This window comes from Geotrypetes seraphini, chromosome 3 (assembly GCF_902459505.1).
Source record: "Geotrypetes seraphini chromosome 3, aGeoSer1.1, whole genome shotgun sequence".
Taxonomy (NCBI): domain Eukaryota; kingdom Metazoa; phylum Chordata; class Amphibia; order Gymnophiona; family Dermophiidae; genus Geotrypetes; species Geotrypetes seraphini.
The window spans coordinates 305,672,318-305,690,275 of record NC_047086.1 but is presented as its reverse complement, the minus strand read 5'-3'; the positions used below and the strand labels follow the sequence as shown (position 1 = coordinate 305,690,275).

Below are 17,958 nucleotides of genomic sequence, written 5' to 3'. Positions count from 1 at the left end.
TTAAGATCTGCATCACAACATACTCTTTATGTCCCTTCGTTAAAAATTATTGGTACCCGCTGTGCCTGTATTTTTTTTGTCACAGCTCCTATTATCTAGAATTCCCTCCCATCACATATTAGAGCAGAACAAAATCTAAATAAATTTAAGGGCAGTTTAAAATGTTTTCTTTTCAAAGATGCCTATGAGTAATTTACCATTCTTGATGATTTTATCTTTTTTACCTTACCCCTTCCCCGATGGTTTTTTTTTTTCCTTTTTTTCTCTTTTTTCTTCAAAAAATGTAGTTCTCCCTCCTTTCCTCTTGTTTTACTATCCTACCCTATGTTAAGTTAGTGGGTCTATGGTAAGTCGTGTTTGTTTTTTGATATTAATTCCCCATTTTTTAAATTGTCACGTATTATTTTAATGTACAATACTTTGAATTTTATGTTTAGTGTTTAATCAAATTTTAATAAACTATGAAACATAAAATTTTATTACTTACTTTCAAAACAAAACTTACACATACACCCAGATTTAAAGACGGACTACTGACTTCTCATTGTCCAACTAGAACCCTTCGATCAGGCAACCAGCATCTTCTAGTGATCCCTTCCACGCGCCATCTATTCAACGACACCACCAGGAAAATTTTTTTTCCTGTTACAGCACCTACAATTTGGCATTCCATGCCCTCATATGTCCGAGAAGATATCCCATTAGAGAAATTTAAATCCCCTAATCCTTTTATCTCCGTTACCCCAGTTCTGTTTAATTGTTTAATATTAGTCTTCCCCCCTGATTTTAATAGTTATGTTTCTGTGCACCGCTTAGACAATTTTTTAAGCGGTATACCAAATTTTAAATAAATCTTGAAAACTTATCTGTCCCGGTGGGCTCACAATCCATCTAATGTATCTGGGGCAATGGAGGATTTAGTGACTTGCCCAGGGTCACAAGGACCATTGCTTTGACCCTTATACCCAAAGCATTTGGTATAGATTTAACCAAAGTCGAAAATTATAGGCTGGTGGCAGGAATACCTTGCAATAAACAAAACAAAAACTGCAGATAATGTACAAGATGCAGGCACTATTTATTGCAACATTAGTGGTATAAATCCTTATTACCAACCAAGGGACCCGACACGGTCAGTGTTTCGGATAACACGCCTTCCTCAGGGGTCCTAATGAACATAAATAATGGTACTGGTATTATATAATTCTGACATAATATATTATAAATAATAATAGTGATGGTGTGATAGAATGAGTGAAGTAATAAAATAATATAATCCCAAATATAAAATATAATATAATAATATAAGTGATGGTGTGATAGAATGAGTAAATACCTTGGCCTGCTAGACTACTGGAATTCTGTGTTAATACACAGCAATCAGACTTTCTAAGCCACGTTGATGGATTTCACAACATGGTTTCAGGGCAATGCATAGCACAGAATCCTTACTGTTGGAAATTACATTACATTAGTGATTTCTATTCCGCCATTACCTTGCGGTTCAAGGCGGATTACATAGGAAGTTATCTGGACATTTCCAGAAGTATTACAGAGAAGAGCGGGTTGCTTCAGGGGGTTGAGATGATTACTGTGGTGATTAGCTTGTCTTCAAGGATTTCTTGAATAGCAGGGTTTTTATTTCTTTTCTGAAAGTTTTGTAGTCTGGGTTGTGATCAGTAAATTGGAGAGTTGGTGGTCTAGTTTTGCTGCCTGTGTGGCTAGTAGGCCATTGTATGGTTTTTTTCATTTTGATGCGTCTGATTGGAGGGTGCATGAATGGTGTGTGGGTTCTCCTGTGTCTGGTTGTGGTAGTTTGGATTAGGCGGTTGTTCAGGTAGGCTGGGCTGTCTCCATTTATGGTTTTAAATAGTAGACGGTAGAATTTGAATAGTATTCTTGCTTGTATTAGGAGCCGGTGTGAGTCTAGGTATGCTGTGGTGATGTGGTCGTGTTTCCTCTGTGAATAGATAAGTCTCAGTGCTGTGTTTTATACTGTTTGCAGTTGCTTTATCATGGTTGCGGGGCAGGGGAGATAGAGGATGTTACAGTAGTCTAGAGAAGACCTAGGACTAGGGACTGGACTATGAGCTAGAATTATGTTCTGTTGAAGAATTTTTGAACTTGCCTTAGGTTTCTCATGACTGTGAATGATTTCTGTATTGTTTTGTTGATTTGTGGCTGGATGGTACAGCATCTGTCTATCCTCATTCCCAGAAGTTTATGGGGTATGTGATTGAGTTTATTACTAGGTTCGTTTTGGTTGGGGTTTTATGATTTTTGAGGAGTATGAATTTTGTTTTGTCTGAGTTCAGTTTCAGTTTGTGATTTTTCATCCATGTTGCTACTGTTTCTAGTGTTCTGTGTAGTGTGTCTGTCATGGTGGGTGTTGGTTGATCAAAAGAAAGGAGAATGGTGATGTCTGCATAGCTATAGGAGAGTAATAATAATAATAATTTAATAATTTATTTCTTATATACCGCTATACCTTGAAGTTCGAAGCCTAATTTGTCTAGGCAAGTGCCGAGGGATGCAATGTAGAAATTGAAGAGTGTTGGGGATAAAGGGGATCATTGGGGTACGCCGCAGGGGTTGGACCATTGTTCTGATTTTTCTTTGTTTGTCTTTACTCTGTAAGTCCTGGATTGTAGGAATCCTTGATACCATGTGTGTACAGTGCCTGTGATTCCTATTATGTCTAGAATTTGTAGTAGGATGTCATGGTCCACCAGGTCAAATGCCGTGGTGAAATCTAGTTGTATAATCAGCATTTTTCTGCCTGTGCTGAGGTGTTGTCTAGCTGTGTCTAGGAGGGAACTTAGTAGTATCTCTGTGCTATAATTAGTTCTGAAACCAGATTTTCTAGGGTGGAGTAAGTTGTGATTTTCTAGGTAGTTGGTGAGGAGTTTAGCTACAAGGCCTTCCATTAGCTTGACATAGAGTGGTATTGAGGCTGTGGGTCTGTAGTTGGATGGTTGATCTGTTGCTCCTTTAGGGTCTTTTAGGATTGGGGGTGACAAATGATTTTGCTGAGGTCTTGTGGGAAAAGGCCATCTGTGAGCATGGTTTGTATCCATTGTAAGAGGAGAACGCGGAATTTAGTACTGGAAGTTTTTAACAGGTATGGTGGGCAGTGGTTGAGGTCGCAGGCTGCATGGCTGTATTTTTTATAGAATTTGTTAAGGTCAGTCCATTATATAGTGGAAAAGTGAGACCAGGTTCTGTCTGCTGCAGCTGATTCATTTTCTGTGGGGAGCATTGTGATCTCTTCTAGGTGAGTTGGGGTTCCAGTGAAGGTTGTCCTGGCAGTTGTAATTTTGTTCTTAAAGTATTCAGCTAAAAGGGTGGCTGAGGGGGAAGGGGTGTCATTATTGGCCAGGTAGGGTTTGATGTCTGTGAGTTCTTTTAGTAATTGGAATAATTTTTTTGTGACCTCAAAAGTTAAATATCACCTAAGCAAAGGCAAGCAGACTGTCTAGCTCAGTGGTCTCAAACTCAAACCTTTTGAAGGGCCACATTTTGGATTTTTAGGTATTTGGAGGGCCTCAGAAAAAATAGTTAATGTCTTATTAAAAAAATGACAATTTTGCATGAGGTAAAATTCTTTATAGTTTATAAATCTTTCATTTTGGCTAAGTCTTAATAGTATTGTAATTTATAGCTAAAGAGACATATGATCAAGAAACTTTTATTTTAGTTTTATTTTACATACCGAGGGCCTCAAAAAGTACCTGGCGGGCCACACGTGGCCCCCGGACCAAGAGTTTGAGACCACTGGTTTAGCTGCCGTTTGATATTTCAGCAGCATTCGATGCAGTCAACCACTCCCTACTACTACTCAAACTGAATGCATTAGGCCTGCACAGAGTGGTACTAAAATGATTCACGGAATTCTTAGGAAAGAGAAAAAATGAAGTTAGGAAGGCAGTGTGTGGTGCAGTGGTTAGAGCTACACCCTCGGCACCCTGAGGTTGTGGGTTCTTCAAATCCCACACAGGCCCTTGTGACCCTGGGCAAGTCACTTAATCCCCATTGCCCAGGTACATTAGATAGAGTCCGCTGGGACAGTTAGGAAATAATGCTCGAGTACCTGAATAATTTGTAATCTACATAGGATATGCGGAATATAAATTATTAAAATAAGAATAATAAAACAAACAAAAAGTCCCAAAATTGGAACGCCTGCTGTGGCGTTCCTCAGGGCTCTCCATTGTCTCCTTCATTATTTAACGTATATCTAAGAGCCTTGGGTAATAGGTTCTCTTCTTCTCAAGTTTACGCATTTTCTTACACAAATGATAAAATTTTCCTCCTCTGCCAGACAAAAGATACCTTCGATGATGCACTAAAATTCTTAACGAGGATCATTGAGGATCTCACAAATTGAAGACTTTGGTTTGGTGATTTTTAATTCACTGCCAAACACAGATCTGGTGTTGGCTACTGGAGAGAAACTGAAAATAGAGAACACATCTAAAATACTAGGTATTATACTGGACTCTGATCTAACCTTTGGAAATTAGATCAGTTCCTTGGTCACCAAATTCTTTTTTATTAGAAATTTTTCATTAAGTGTAATACACATAACAAAAAATATGGAACAATCAAATAACAAATATGATACAAAAATTTTTTCCAAAAACCATCAAGCCACATTATTGAGAGAAGACTGTTTCAACTTCAAAAGTAAACAAATGCAAAAAAAAAAAAAAGAAAAATTTTCCAAATGGGACAAACCAGTCCCACAAGGAATTTTCTTTAAACTCTCAGCACTGAAAAATATTTAAAGACCCTCAGTCAGAATCGGACTAATCACTTCAAATTATTTCTCATTACCCTGTAAGAATAACTCTAAATGTGTTGGTTCCAAAAAAATATAATCCTTATTTTGTAAGTGTATTAAGCACTTACGTGGAACTTTAAAAATAACATAGCTCCCAGACCCAGAGCTTTGGATTTTAAAGCCAAAAAAAGCCTTCCAGAGCTGTGTGGGTCTGGCCACGTCAGGAAACCTCATAATCTTAATCACCAGAAAAGTTAGCCTCTTTATTCTTAAAATATAATTTCAAAATCAATATTTTGTCCACTTCATTTAAGCAGGAGACCAATAAAGTGGACCTTTCCTGTATCAAGTCCTCAAGAAATTCAGTCAGTTTAAGGATTCGATTTGAGAAAGCTAGTTTGCTACTGGAAAAATTACACTTGTTGCCATGGGGATAAAGGATTCAATTTAAGGTTGCTTGCATAGTCTACAAGGCAATATATGGAGAGAACTCCAATGGACTAGTATCTGATATTAAGATCAGACATTCTTCTCTTAATTTGCGAACAACACAACACCTCAAACTGGCCTTCCCATCTCCCCAATAAATTCAATAAAAAAACTGTTCAAGTCCACCTTCGAATTTCAGGGGCCCAAAGTTTTGAATGCCCTACAGTTAAGTTTGCATCAATGCCCCACCTTTTACAAATTCACAAAAATGCTAAACACATATCTCTTCCCTCTGTATTTAATTTGTGATGTAACCATGTAGGCCCTAAAAACCTTACTGTAACTTCTACTGACTATTTTTGTAATTCTTTTGTGAATCGCAATGATTCCAAGCCAAAATTTGTGGAATTTATATAGAATTTATATAGAAACATAGAAACATGATGGCAGATAAAGACCAAATGGCCCATCTGCAGTAACTATTATCTCTTCCTCTCTCTAAGCGATCCCAGGCTTTCTTGAATTCAGACATAGGCTCTGTCTCCATCACCTCTTCTGGGAGACAGTTCCACACATCTACCACCCTTTCTGTAAAAAGGTATTTCCTTAGATTACTCCTGAGCCTATCACCTCTTAACTTCATCCTATGCCTTCTCATTCCAGAGCTTCCTTTCAAATGAAAGAGACTCAACTCGTGCGCATTTACATCATGTAGGTAAACGTCTCTATCATATTTTCCCTCTCCCGCCTTTCCTCCAAAGTACAGTGATACCTTGGTTTGTGAGCATAATTCTTTCCAGAGGCATGCTCGTATATCAAAGCGAGTTTTCCCATAGGAAGTAAGGGAAACTCAGATGATTCATTCCACATCCCAAAAACAGACCCACCCCACCCCGGCCACTGGCGCTGCTCGCTTCCCGGGAACCAGCTTCTCTCCTCCGTGGAGAGGGTGTGAGCCAGAAGGCCTTGAGCATGCGCAGATGCTCAAGGCCCTGCAGCAGCCCAGCATAGAACATCAGCGGCAGGCTCTTTCAGCACCAGCACATGTATGTCCTGTGGGTTGGTGCATGCCGGTGTCCGCTGGAGGTAAGGGTTTGGGGTCGGCCGCTGAGGAAGCCGGTTCCCAGGGTGGGGTGGGGTGACGCTCGCTAATCGAGTCAATGCTCGGTTTGTGAGTAAAAGTTTGCTCAAGTGTTTTGCTAGTCTTGCAAAACACTCGCAAACAGCGTTACTCACAAACCGAGGTTTGACTGTATATAGATTGAGATCTTTAAGTCTGTCCCCATAGGCCTTATGAAGAAGACCATGCACCATTTTAGTAGCCTTCCTCTGGACCGACTCCGTCCTTTTTATATATTTTTGAATGATGAAGGTACGGCCTCCAGAATTGTATACAATATTCTAAATGGTGTCTCGCCAAAGTTTTATACATGGGCATCAATGGCAATGCTTGTTATGAAGAGTAAAACCCAGCCTGGACAATAAAAAAAGAACCAGGCAGGGCAGTGCCATCTGAAAAGAGTTTAATATGAGTTTAGGGGCTTGCAAAGAACATTTGGCAGTTATATTTATGAACCACTGGAGTAATTCTGGAATTCTGTGATTTGTAAATGTGTATGAAAGAGCTTGTACATTTGAAGAAAAGCATGTTCTGTTTTAATTTTGGAAATGATTAAGTTAAAGCTTATTGAGTACTTGAACTCTGGGTGCCTTATTATTTAAGGAGCCCTTAGTCCAGGGGACATTTTCTGGAGCTTGGGGAAGGGGGGGGAACTGGTTTGGAATTCCATTCACAAATCATTAAGGTCAGCTGCAATCAATTTTTTTTTTTTTTTTTTTTTTAATTTCACAAGGCCATTTGGACGCCATATAAATTATCTGAAATTAATAGGGATAAATCAAATAAGTATTGGTCATATTTAAAAGAGGTTGGCACCTTAATTCATTTATTATACTTTTGTGATAACATATGTGAATATTGGCTGAGTATGGAATACTATCTGTAATCTACTGAGAATCAAGGAACCGCTAACATTAAATATCATAGTATTAGGTAATTTTGGGCTGCAGCAGCAAATATCTGATAACTATTCAATATTATTAAAAATTTTGATCAATTTGGCCATCAAAATTATTTTAAGACACTGAAAGGATACATCAAAGGTGAAATATATGACCTGGTGGAATACTGTTTGTATTACTGCTAAATTTGAGCGTATTGTTGCAGAAAGATGTAATGCTTCAAACAAATTTAATAAAATATGGGAGCCATTGAAATCTTATAGTTGAAATCTTATAATCTAATAGTGTTAAACCAGTGTACAACCATACTGTTTTTTGTTTTATCTATGATAGCATTAATGATTAATTGTTGTTTGTTATTCATATTGTTTTGTTCTGTTTTTCTTCCTTACTTTTATATGACTTATGTTATTTTACATATGTGTATGATTACTTTAAATGCCAATAAAAATTATTGGCCTAAAAAAAAAAAAAAAGACGCACTTTTATTTCCACCCACTTTTTTGGTGAAAAAAGCGTGTCTTATGGAGCGAAAAATACGGTATTTCCAGACACTATAGAACCGAATACCTCAACTACCCCACCTTTGAACTGAAGAATCCATATTTCTGTGGGGAAAGCAAGTCCAATAGTACAGCATAAGAAATTGTACCTATTAAACATCCTTCTCCTTTCATTTACTCTCCTCGCACATGCCGAGAACCAACACAGAAATACATACATGCATGCAAACAAATCATATAAATATGCAAAACAGATGCGGTTTGGATAAGTATCAGTATACCCTTACTCAGTGTACATAGACTCATGATAGAGCTAGAGAGGAAGGACTTAAAACAAACAAAACTCATTTTTGCTAGTACTGTTATCAAAGTAAAGAATTCATTTGCAAGCAGGGCTGTGGAGTCGGTAGATAAATGTTCCGACTCCAGGTACCCGAAATTTCTTCCGACTCTGACTCCGACTCCACAGCACTGGTTAATTTTCAGATCGTTAAAATGGAATGTCAAGTTGAGAGAAATTAGCATTTTCGACACCACCTTCTTTTTGCTTTTAATCAAGGTTCTAAGGCCGCAGAAGCTGCTCGCAACATTTGTGCTGTGCATATAGTGGGTGCATATAGTGGGAGCATATAGTGGGAGCTGAAAGAATCGCTCGTGATTGGTATGCCAAGTTCAAAAATGGAGTCGGTAGATAAATACTCCGACTCCGACTCCAGGTACCCAAAATTTCCTCCGACTCCTCGACTCTGACTCCGACTCCACAGCCCTGTTTGCAAGGGTCACTTCTACTCTAGCATCTTAAGAACATAAGAACATAAGCAGTGCCTCCGCCGGGTCAGACCATAGGTCCATCCTGCCCGTCAGTCCGCTCCCGCGGCGGCCCGAACAGGTCACGGCCTGTCTGAGTCACCAGAAGGGGCCCCCTTGCCACCTTGGTTTCCCATTGAGTCCTATCTTCCCATCGAAGTCCTAACCCTCCGGTCTTGCACATGCACGACCTGGTTGGATTTCTATACTTATTACCTGGTTAGCTTTCTATACCTGTGTTACATCTCAGCACCTCTCTCAGTATCCCACGATCCCCCTATCCCTCAGGAATCCGTCCAATCCCTGTTTGAATCCTTGTACCGTACTCTGCCTGATCACTTCCTCCGATAGCGCATTCCAAGTGTCCACGACCCTTTGGGTGAAAGCATCAGTTTCACAAAATTCATATCATTTAAATGATTGCATTACTTTGTGATAAGAGTGTATAAATTAGTGCTTAAGAGTGAATTATAAACGTATGTCTGCAGATAAACTCTGTTTTGTGAGCAGAAAAGGGCTTCTTTTAGAATTATCTCATATGTTTGTATTTAAAGCAGACACAGAGAATGTTCATACCTACTTTTTGTTTCAGTACCTGTGTCTGGGCAAACTTAATAATTTGTTGAGCTTGGATATCTTCTAAGTGGTTTTGGGTCCTATACCTTATCTGCAATGTAAAACGCTAGTCCGGGGTCATAAAAACTAGTTCAGTCATTACAAAAGCATAGGGTTGCATAGGAATTGAATGGGCTTCTTTGCATTTGCCGCACTGGAATTGCTAGCATGGCTTTGTAAAAGGAGCCCTTTGTGATTTGTTTAAACACATTAAACTCAAAATAACTCATTTGTATTTTAAACAAGAACATTGATGCAAGAAGAAATTAAACTGTTGTGCAAGGCAGTAATGTCTACAAGAGAAGTGATAGCACAATGACCTCATAGACCACTCTATTACAGACAAACTATAGATGATTGAAGTAAGAAAGCTTCAGATTTTTTTCAGAAGCTAATGATTACTGGTATACTAACAGTATTTCCCAATGTGTGTGTATGCCCTTTTATTACTTTGAAATTTGAGTAGGAGTCTGTTCTTTTAGAGAAGGCCAAAAACACGCAATTACGCATCTTGGTAAAAAGTGTGTTGGATTTTTTTTTTCTAATGAGTGATTGCTAGAAATGAGAAGTTGAGAGTTCAAATCAAGATTTTTACGTATTTATTTAAAAGTTTTAAACTTCATTATCTGACATTCTAGACAGGTAACAATAAAAGCATCCATATAGAATGCATTTACCATAAATTTCACACGCATGTGATATGGGTTCCTTCTGCTTATCTTTATTTAGTCTTAAAGAATTTGGCGTGATAACCTCTATGATTTTTTTTTTATTTTTACTTTTTCTTAGTCTTGCTTCTACCTTTTTTGTTTTTTTTTTTCGATTTTCACCTTTCTTCACCTGTTGAAGTAGAGTAACAAGAGATAGTAAGTAGAGTAAAAAAGTGACTTTGATTTTATCTCTTTTCTTCACGATATCGATAATTTTGCACCTTGCTTTCTCTGTTTTACTGTATGGCTTATTTGACTGCATATCATTCAAGTTTCATTGCTTGATTTTATTCTAACCCGACTAATTCCATCTCAGGGGCATATGCATGGAATACCCATAGAGTCCTATGAAACAGTTGTGTGTATTTTGCAGAAAAGGTTTTCTTAAAACAATGTGACTTTTTATAATTTTTTTATGTTTTCAGGATCTTATGGTTGGTGATGAGGCAAGTGAGTTGCGTTCGATGCTGGAGGTGAACTATCCGATGGAGAATGGCATAGTCCGGAACTGGGATGATATGAAGCATCTGTGGGACTACACATTTGGCCCAGATAAGCTTAATGTTGATACTAGAAATTGTAAGATCTTGCTGACAGAGCCACCGATGAACCCAACAAAAAACAGGGAAAAGATTGTAGAGGTATGTTTTTGTTTTTTCTTGATTTTGGAGTTTAGTTTATTATAGCTATTTTAATCTTTGACAAATGTACTCTTAATTTTTAGGGTGGTCATTATATTAGTGTAGAGGTTGTGTGAAATAAAACTACTGGTAATTGATACATTATGTATACTGGGTGTTAATCTATTAAGATTCTGTTCTGTACTAGAGAATGACATGGGGACAAATTTTTCCCCGTCCCCACAGGAACTCATTTTCCCATCCCGTCCCCATGAGTTCTTTTCCTGTCCCTGCCCCATTCCTGCAAACTCAGTCCTAATCTGCTCAAGCCTCAAACACTTTAAAATCATAAATGTTTGAGGCTTGTGCAGTTAAGGCAGAGCTTATAGGAAATGGACATGGACAGCAACAAAACTCGCGGGGACAAATTTGTCCCCGTGTCATTCTCTATTCTGTACTACCCTCCACTGCCTTCCCTACTACCACAGCAATATTTGAAGCATTATCCAATTTCTGTTAATGCCATCAATGCTCCAACACTTTTTAATACCATTTTTTCCTATAGGGAAGCAGCCATTCAGCTAATTTCAGGGGCATCGTTCATGTTAAGATGTCATCTATCATTCTTACAGCTTCCTTTTGATAGGTTAATATTGTGAGCATTTGTATAATGGTCTTACCATTGGTTTGCGCTCTTGGTCACTTGCTGATTCTAGTTCTTTCCTAGTTTCCATAGGGGAAAACTGTCTTACATTTAAATATCATTTATATAGATGTTTACAGAATGAACATTATCTCAATCATGAAATTTCTATACCAAAGATAGAAAAGTGGACACAAATTGTTCATGTTTATTCTGTTAACCTCTGCAACATATAATCATTTTTTTCTTTGCTATAGGCAATGGTAGTGGTGACCTGTTGATGTATGGAATATATTCTGTAGCTATTATTTACATTCAGACTCTATTTCAAATGAGTTCTGCTTTCCAGCTGTATAGAAATACAGCATGGCAGGACCTTCTCCATTGTTGTTTGTTACAGATTGAACCATAATGACTTAGGGGTCCTTTTATCAAGCTGCGGTAGCGTTTTAACGCGTAATACTGCGCATTAAACCGCCTGCTGTGCTAGCCGCTAAAGCCTGCATTGAGCAGGCGTTAGTTTTTTAGCCAGCCGCGGGGGTTAGCGTGTGATGAAATGTCCAACGCACTAACCCCGCTAGAGCGGCTTGATAAAAGGACCCCTTAGGGCTGTGGCTCTTTAAATCTTTGAAAATAACTTTCATTTGGAAGTCTGATTTTATTTGACTTGGTTAGACAAAGACTTGCTTTCATGTTCCTAACAATTTACAGTTTGTAAAATTTATTTGGGATTATTGAGTTTTCTTTGCACACAGACCTTTGGTATATAGAAACAAACACTAATTGGTTTTCCCTGTGAAATCCTATTAACACCGTCAAGTACTGTTCATGTATGCAAATCCCAGAATAGTGGTTCTCAAACATTTTTGGTTCGTGGCACACTGTAAAACTTATGAAAGTTCTTCCAGCACACTTTGTGCACAAAATTAAAAAATATTAACTATACTATGAAAGTACCGTCCGTTCGTGAAAATTTATTTCCAGTGCAATAGGTGAGACATTCTAGACCAGGGGGATGTCAAATTCAATCACATAAGGGGCCGAAATCTAAAACACAGGCTAAGTCGCGGGCCAAATTTGTTATTAAGGTACTTGGTCTTAGCAGAAGTATAGATCCTTCTCACCCTAAGATACCAGCTTTTTCAAGAGTTCTCAAGGGCTGCTGCTTTAACCTGTAATAAATATATAATATTATCTCTTTATTTAAAAATACTTCTCCATACTCTTACTATGCTTATCATATCTAAATATTGCCTTGCATTCCAGTGATCCACCTTACTAGTTTCACCTCATACTTAATCCCAACTTTATTCACATAGTCTTTCTTTATTTAACTGTAACTCCAGCTTATTCTATCTACTGTTGATACCGCTGTTAACTTTATTTTGAAACATTATCTCTCACCGTACTTTTTAGACTTCAAACACACAGAGCACTCTCTCCTATTAACAATCCCTAATAAATGGTATACTTTTCTTATCTATTACTCCTCTCATTTATGTTATATTTATAGACTGTTTTACAAAGCCACGCAGCAACAGCCCTGAAGCTCTTTAAATCTCTATGGGTTTCGGGGCCGTTAAAGCGTTTCAGCCGCTAGTGTGGCTTTGTAAAACAGGCCCTTAGATTTTGTCAAGCGCTTGGATGCGGCACAGTCACCATGGGCCACATAAAACGGCCAGGCGGGCCAGATTCAGCCTGTGGGCCTTGTGTTTGACATGTGTTCTTCAACCTTTTTACACCCATGGACCAGCAGAAATTAAGGAATTATTTTGTGGACCTGCAAACTACTATGACTGAAATTTTAAAAAAAACATTTCCGCCCCATCCCCGCGAGCTCGGTCTCCGCAAACCATCTGATCCCATCCGCACAAGCCTCAGTTATGATTTTATATTGAACGTATTTTATTAAAGTATAAAAAGAAACAATATTACATTACATTAGAGATTTCTATTCCGCTATTACCTTCTGTACAATTGTCATTTTATAAATACAAATATACAGAGCAAGGACCAACAAAACCCCTGTCTCCCCTCCCCTTCACATATATCCCCTCTATAATCAAGAAAACTGAATAAGCCAAATATCATATTAACATGACAGGAATAGTGTTAGGGGAGTGCCCCTGGTTAGAGTGAGCCCTAAGCTGGCTGGAAGCTAAAGATGCACTGCCTGGGCTTTGTAGTCCCCAGTTATGTCTCTAGCAGGATATATAGTTCAAATCTGATATATTCTAATGACAAAATAGAAATAATGATTTTTTTTTTACCTTTTGCTGTCTCTAGTTTCTGCTTTCAACTTCTTTTCACTCTTTTCCTTCCAGCGTCTGCCCTGTCTCTTAAATTGAGCATCTGCTCGTTCCATTTTTTTTTTTTTTTTTTTTACTTCATCTAGCTTCAGCTCAGAAAATGAAGCACAGCTCAGCTCTGCATGGGAGCACAGTTTCATTGCTGAGAGTAGTCCAAGCTTCCCTATGGGTACTGGTCTGCCCCTTTTCTAGGTATAGGTTTTGCCCCTTCGTAGCAGTATGACTCTTTTTCATCTTAGCATAGTTTCTCAGCTCTGGCTTTATTAGTTCAGTTTAGCTTCTTGTATTGGATTTAGAATTTGGTTTCATGGTGATTGGTGGTCTATGTCTCTTCACTTGATCACAGGCTTCACTTCATTGCTCAGTTGCAGTTCTCCAATCCCTCTCTATAGCTGTCATGCTGCGTTGTGGCTGGTCTGGTCGGTTCTCTTCTTAGACTGGTTACCTACAATTATATGGTGGCTATGGGCTCTTATCCTCTTCTGGTCGTTGAGCGGCTTTTTTCTCTTCTAACAGTTAAACTGTTGTAAAGTTTACCATGATATTAATATTTAAGGAGATAAATTTGGGAATAATGTTAGACAATTACTAGTTTGCAGTAGGGTTGGTGGATCAGTGGAATAGCCCCCCCAGTGAAGATAAGAACCCCAGTAACATCGGAAGAAAGCTTTTTATGAGTCTCTATGCTTATAGTAGCAGAGAAATGAGGATAGAGCCAGAAAATACTTCAATTTATGATTCTGCAACAGGAATCAAATTAGTCGGTCTAAAAAGGCCTTATCTGCCATTATAATTCATTTCTAGATATGCGATTCTCAGCCATGTGCTAGAGGCACACCTAACCAATCAGATTTTCAGGGTATTTTTAATACATTTATATATGAGAGATTTGCATTCCCTGAGCCATCAATATGTGCAAATAATATCTTGTGCATAGTTGATGTGGCTCTCCTGAAAAATTAGCCTGGTGTACCTCCTGGATTGGGTTGGTAAACACTGGTCTAGGAAATAGATAAAAATTATTGTGAAAAGTGGTATAATCTTTTCAGTTTATCAACTGTTCTTTACAGTTTCATACTCAGAAGCAGGACCCCCCAGTCCTGGGCTGCAACATAGTCACCTTGAAACAAATATATATTCTTGTGTTTAAGACACAGTGGGGTCCTTTTATTGTGGTGCACTAACAGATTAATGTACACTAAATGCATTGCAGCCCATTGTATACTTATGGGCTACATGACACTTAACATACATTAATTCATTAGCGCATGTTAAATCCATTAGTGCAGGGAAATACTTTTACAACCAATAGGAGGAAATTATTTTCACCCAGGAATAGTTAAGATCTGGAGCGCATTGCAAGAAGTTGTGGTAAGAGTGGATAGCGTAGCTGGTTTTAAGAAAGGTTTGGACAATTTCCTGGAAGAAAAGTCCATAGTTTGTTATTGAGAAAGACATAGGGGAAGCCACTGCTTGCCCTGGATCAGTAGCATAGAATGTTGCTACTCCTTGGGTTTTGGCCAAGTACTAGGGACCTAGATTGGCCACCGTGAGAACAGTTACTGACCCAGTAAGGCTGTTCTTATAGTCTTATCTTAGTAAAAGGACTTCAGAATATTCATCTTGCGTATCCATCCATTGTGACTTGCAGATCTCCAATGTGAATATGACATAGGATCAGGTCTAGCTAATGATGGATCTCTAAGCCTGTGACACTCACAATTGGCTGTAATGTATTGTAGACATTGGTAAGGAAGAAACTTAGGAACACTGGTAAGGAAGAAACTTAGGAACACTTCCAAAACATGGCTAACGGTAAATCATGCCTGGTCCTTCTTCAGGGACATGGTGAGCGAGGTGCAAAATCTGTAAATCCCCAGATTCAGGAAGGGGTGCAAAAAGAATCGAACAAAAGACCCGGCGTGGATAACCAAAATAGTGAAGGAAGCGATAGGCAATAAGAAAAATTCATTCAAGAAATGGAAAAAGGACAAATCTGAGGGGAACTGGAAAGAGCACAAGAAGTATCAAAAAGAATGTCACCGTGAGGTTCGGAAAGCTAAAAGAGAGTATGAAGAAAGGCTAGCCAGGGAAGCAAGAAATTTCAAACCGTTCTTCAGATATGTTAAAGGGAAGCAGCCAGCTAGAAAGGAAGTGGGACCGCTGGACGACGGAGACAGGAAGGGAGTGGTGAAGGAGGAGAAGGTAGTGGCAGAAAGGCTTAACATGTTCTTCTCGTCTGTATTTACTAACGAAAACACGTCCAACATGCCGGAACCTTAGCAATTCTTCAACGGAAATCAAGCAAAAATTAACATTCATAGAAGTGAGCATTGAGGACGTTCGCAGGCAGATAGAAAAACTAAAAACTGACAAATCCCCGGGTCCGGATGGCATACATCCAAGGGTTCTGAAGGAATTAAAGGAGGAGATAGCGGAACTACTGCAGCAAATTTGCAACTTATCCCTGAAAACAGGCGAGATCCCGGAGGATTGGAAGATAGCCAACGTTACACCCATCTTTAAAAAGGGATCAAGAGGTGATCTGGGAAACTACAGGCCGGTGAGCCTGACTTCGGTTCCGGGGAAAATGGCAGAAGCACTGATAAAAGAAAACATTGATCAACATTTTGAAAAACACGAACTTCTGATAGCCAGCCAGCATGGTTTCTGCAAGGGAAGATCATGCCAAACAAACTTATTGCACTTCTTCGAAGGGATTAACAAACAGATGGACAAAGGAGACCCCATTGACCATCATATATCTAGATTTCCAAAAAGCCTTTGACAAGGTGCCCCATGAACGTCTACTCCGGAAACTGAAGAACCATGGGGTGAAGGAGACATACATAGATGGATCAGAAACTGGTTGGAGGGTAGAAAACAAAGGGTAGGAGTGAAGGGCCACTACTCCGACTGGAGGAGGGTCACGAGTGGTGTCCCGCAGGGCTCGGTGCTCGGGCCGTTGCTATTTAATAACTTCATAAATGATCTAGAAACAGGGACGAAGTGCGAGATAATAAAATTTGCGGACGACACTAAACTATTTAATGGAGCTCGGACTACAGAGGAATGCGAAGAATTGCAAAGGGACTTGAACAAACTAGAAGAATGGGCTACGAGATGGCAGATGAAGTTCAACGTTGAGAAATGTAAGGTATTACATGTGGGGAGCAGAAACTCGAGGTACAACTATACAATGGGAGGGATATTATTGAATAAGAGTACCCAGGAAAGGGACTTGGGGGTATTGGTGGACATGACAATGAAGCTGACGGCACAGTGTGTAGCGGCCGCTAAGAGAGCAAATAGAATGCTTGGAATAATCAAAAAGGGTATTACAGCCAGAACGAAAGAGGTTATCCTGCCGTTGTATCGGGCAATGGTGCGCCCGCATTTGGAGTTCTGCGTCCAATATTGGTCGCCGTACCTTAAGAAGGATATGGCGTTAGTCGAGAGGGTTCAGAGGAGAGCGACACGTCTGATAAAAGGTATGGAAAACCTGTCATATGCTGAGAGATTGGAGAAGCTGGGTCTCTTTTCCCTGGAGAAGAGGAGACTTAGAGGGGATATGATAGAGACTTATAAGATCATGAAGGGCATAGAGAGAGTAGAGAGGGACAGATTCTTCAAACTTTCGAATAATAAAAGAACAAGAGGGCACTCGGAAAAGTTGATAGGAGAAACAAATACTAGGAAGTTCTTTTTTACCCAACGTGTGGTGGACACCTGGAATGCGCTTCCAGAGGACATAATTGGGCAGAGTATGGTACTGGGGTTCAAGAAAGGATTAGACAAATTCCTACTGGAAAAGGGGATAGAGGGGTATAGATAGAAGATTACTGCACAGGTCCTGGACCTGTTGGGCCACCGCGTGAGCGGACTGCTGGGCACGATGGACCTCGGGTTTGTCCCAGCAGAAGCATTTCTTATGTTCTTATGTTCATTTTCATTTTTAAAATCTTTTTATTGAAATTTTTAATATAAAAAATAACATAATGAAAACATTCGGTAGAAATGATACATACATTATCATAGATGCAACAATGGAACAATAAGCATCTATGTATATTGAATATAACCTAACAGTTATATGAAGCCATAGCATGGGAAAAGAACAATAAGCTCTCATGGAGACCCAGCAAGTTGAGCATACATAGCATGTTCATCTAAATGGTAAAAGAAGAAGAGTTAAGAATGAGTATTATACACAATGCTCGGTCCAGTTGAAAAGTACCTAGAATTTAGGGATGAGAAGAAAAATTCCTTAAGGGAGACCATATTTTGTTAGTTTTGAAATCCTTATTTGTAAGGGAATTGGCTTTACATTCATAATTATGAATCAGCAGTACTGTAGCCCACCAGAAAGAGGTGTTTAAAAGTCAGGCAGATTTCCAATGCGAGAGAATCATTTGTAAGTTGATGGTAATGAGAGCATCAAATGGTTTGGAATGCCATATATCCAAGGCACCAGGCAGGATAAGAGATCTAAAGAGAACAATATCAAAAGATAATGG

At 39.0% G+C, this 17,958-nt stretch overlaps 1 protein-coding gene across 1 annotated transcript in view; it reads left to right on the top strand.

Annotated features, from left to right (window-relative positions):
* The window catches only part of ACTR2 (actin related protein 2), a 104,326-nt gene that overhangs the window by 16,632 nt on the left and 69,736 nt on the right, over nt 1–17,958 (top strand). The window contains exon 3 of the mRNA XM_033939817.1: nt 10,295–10,510. Within this exon, the coding sequence (XP_033795708.1) occupies nt 10,295–10,510 (216 nt within the window). The remainder of the gene's footprint in view (nt 1–10,294; nt 10,511–17,958) is intronic.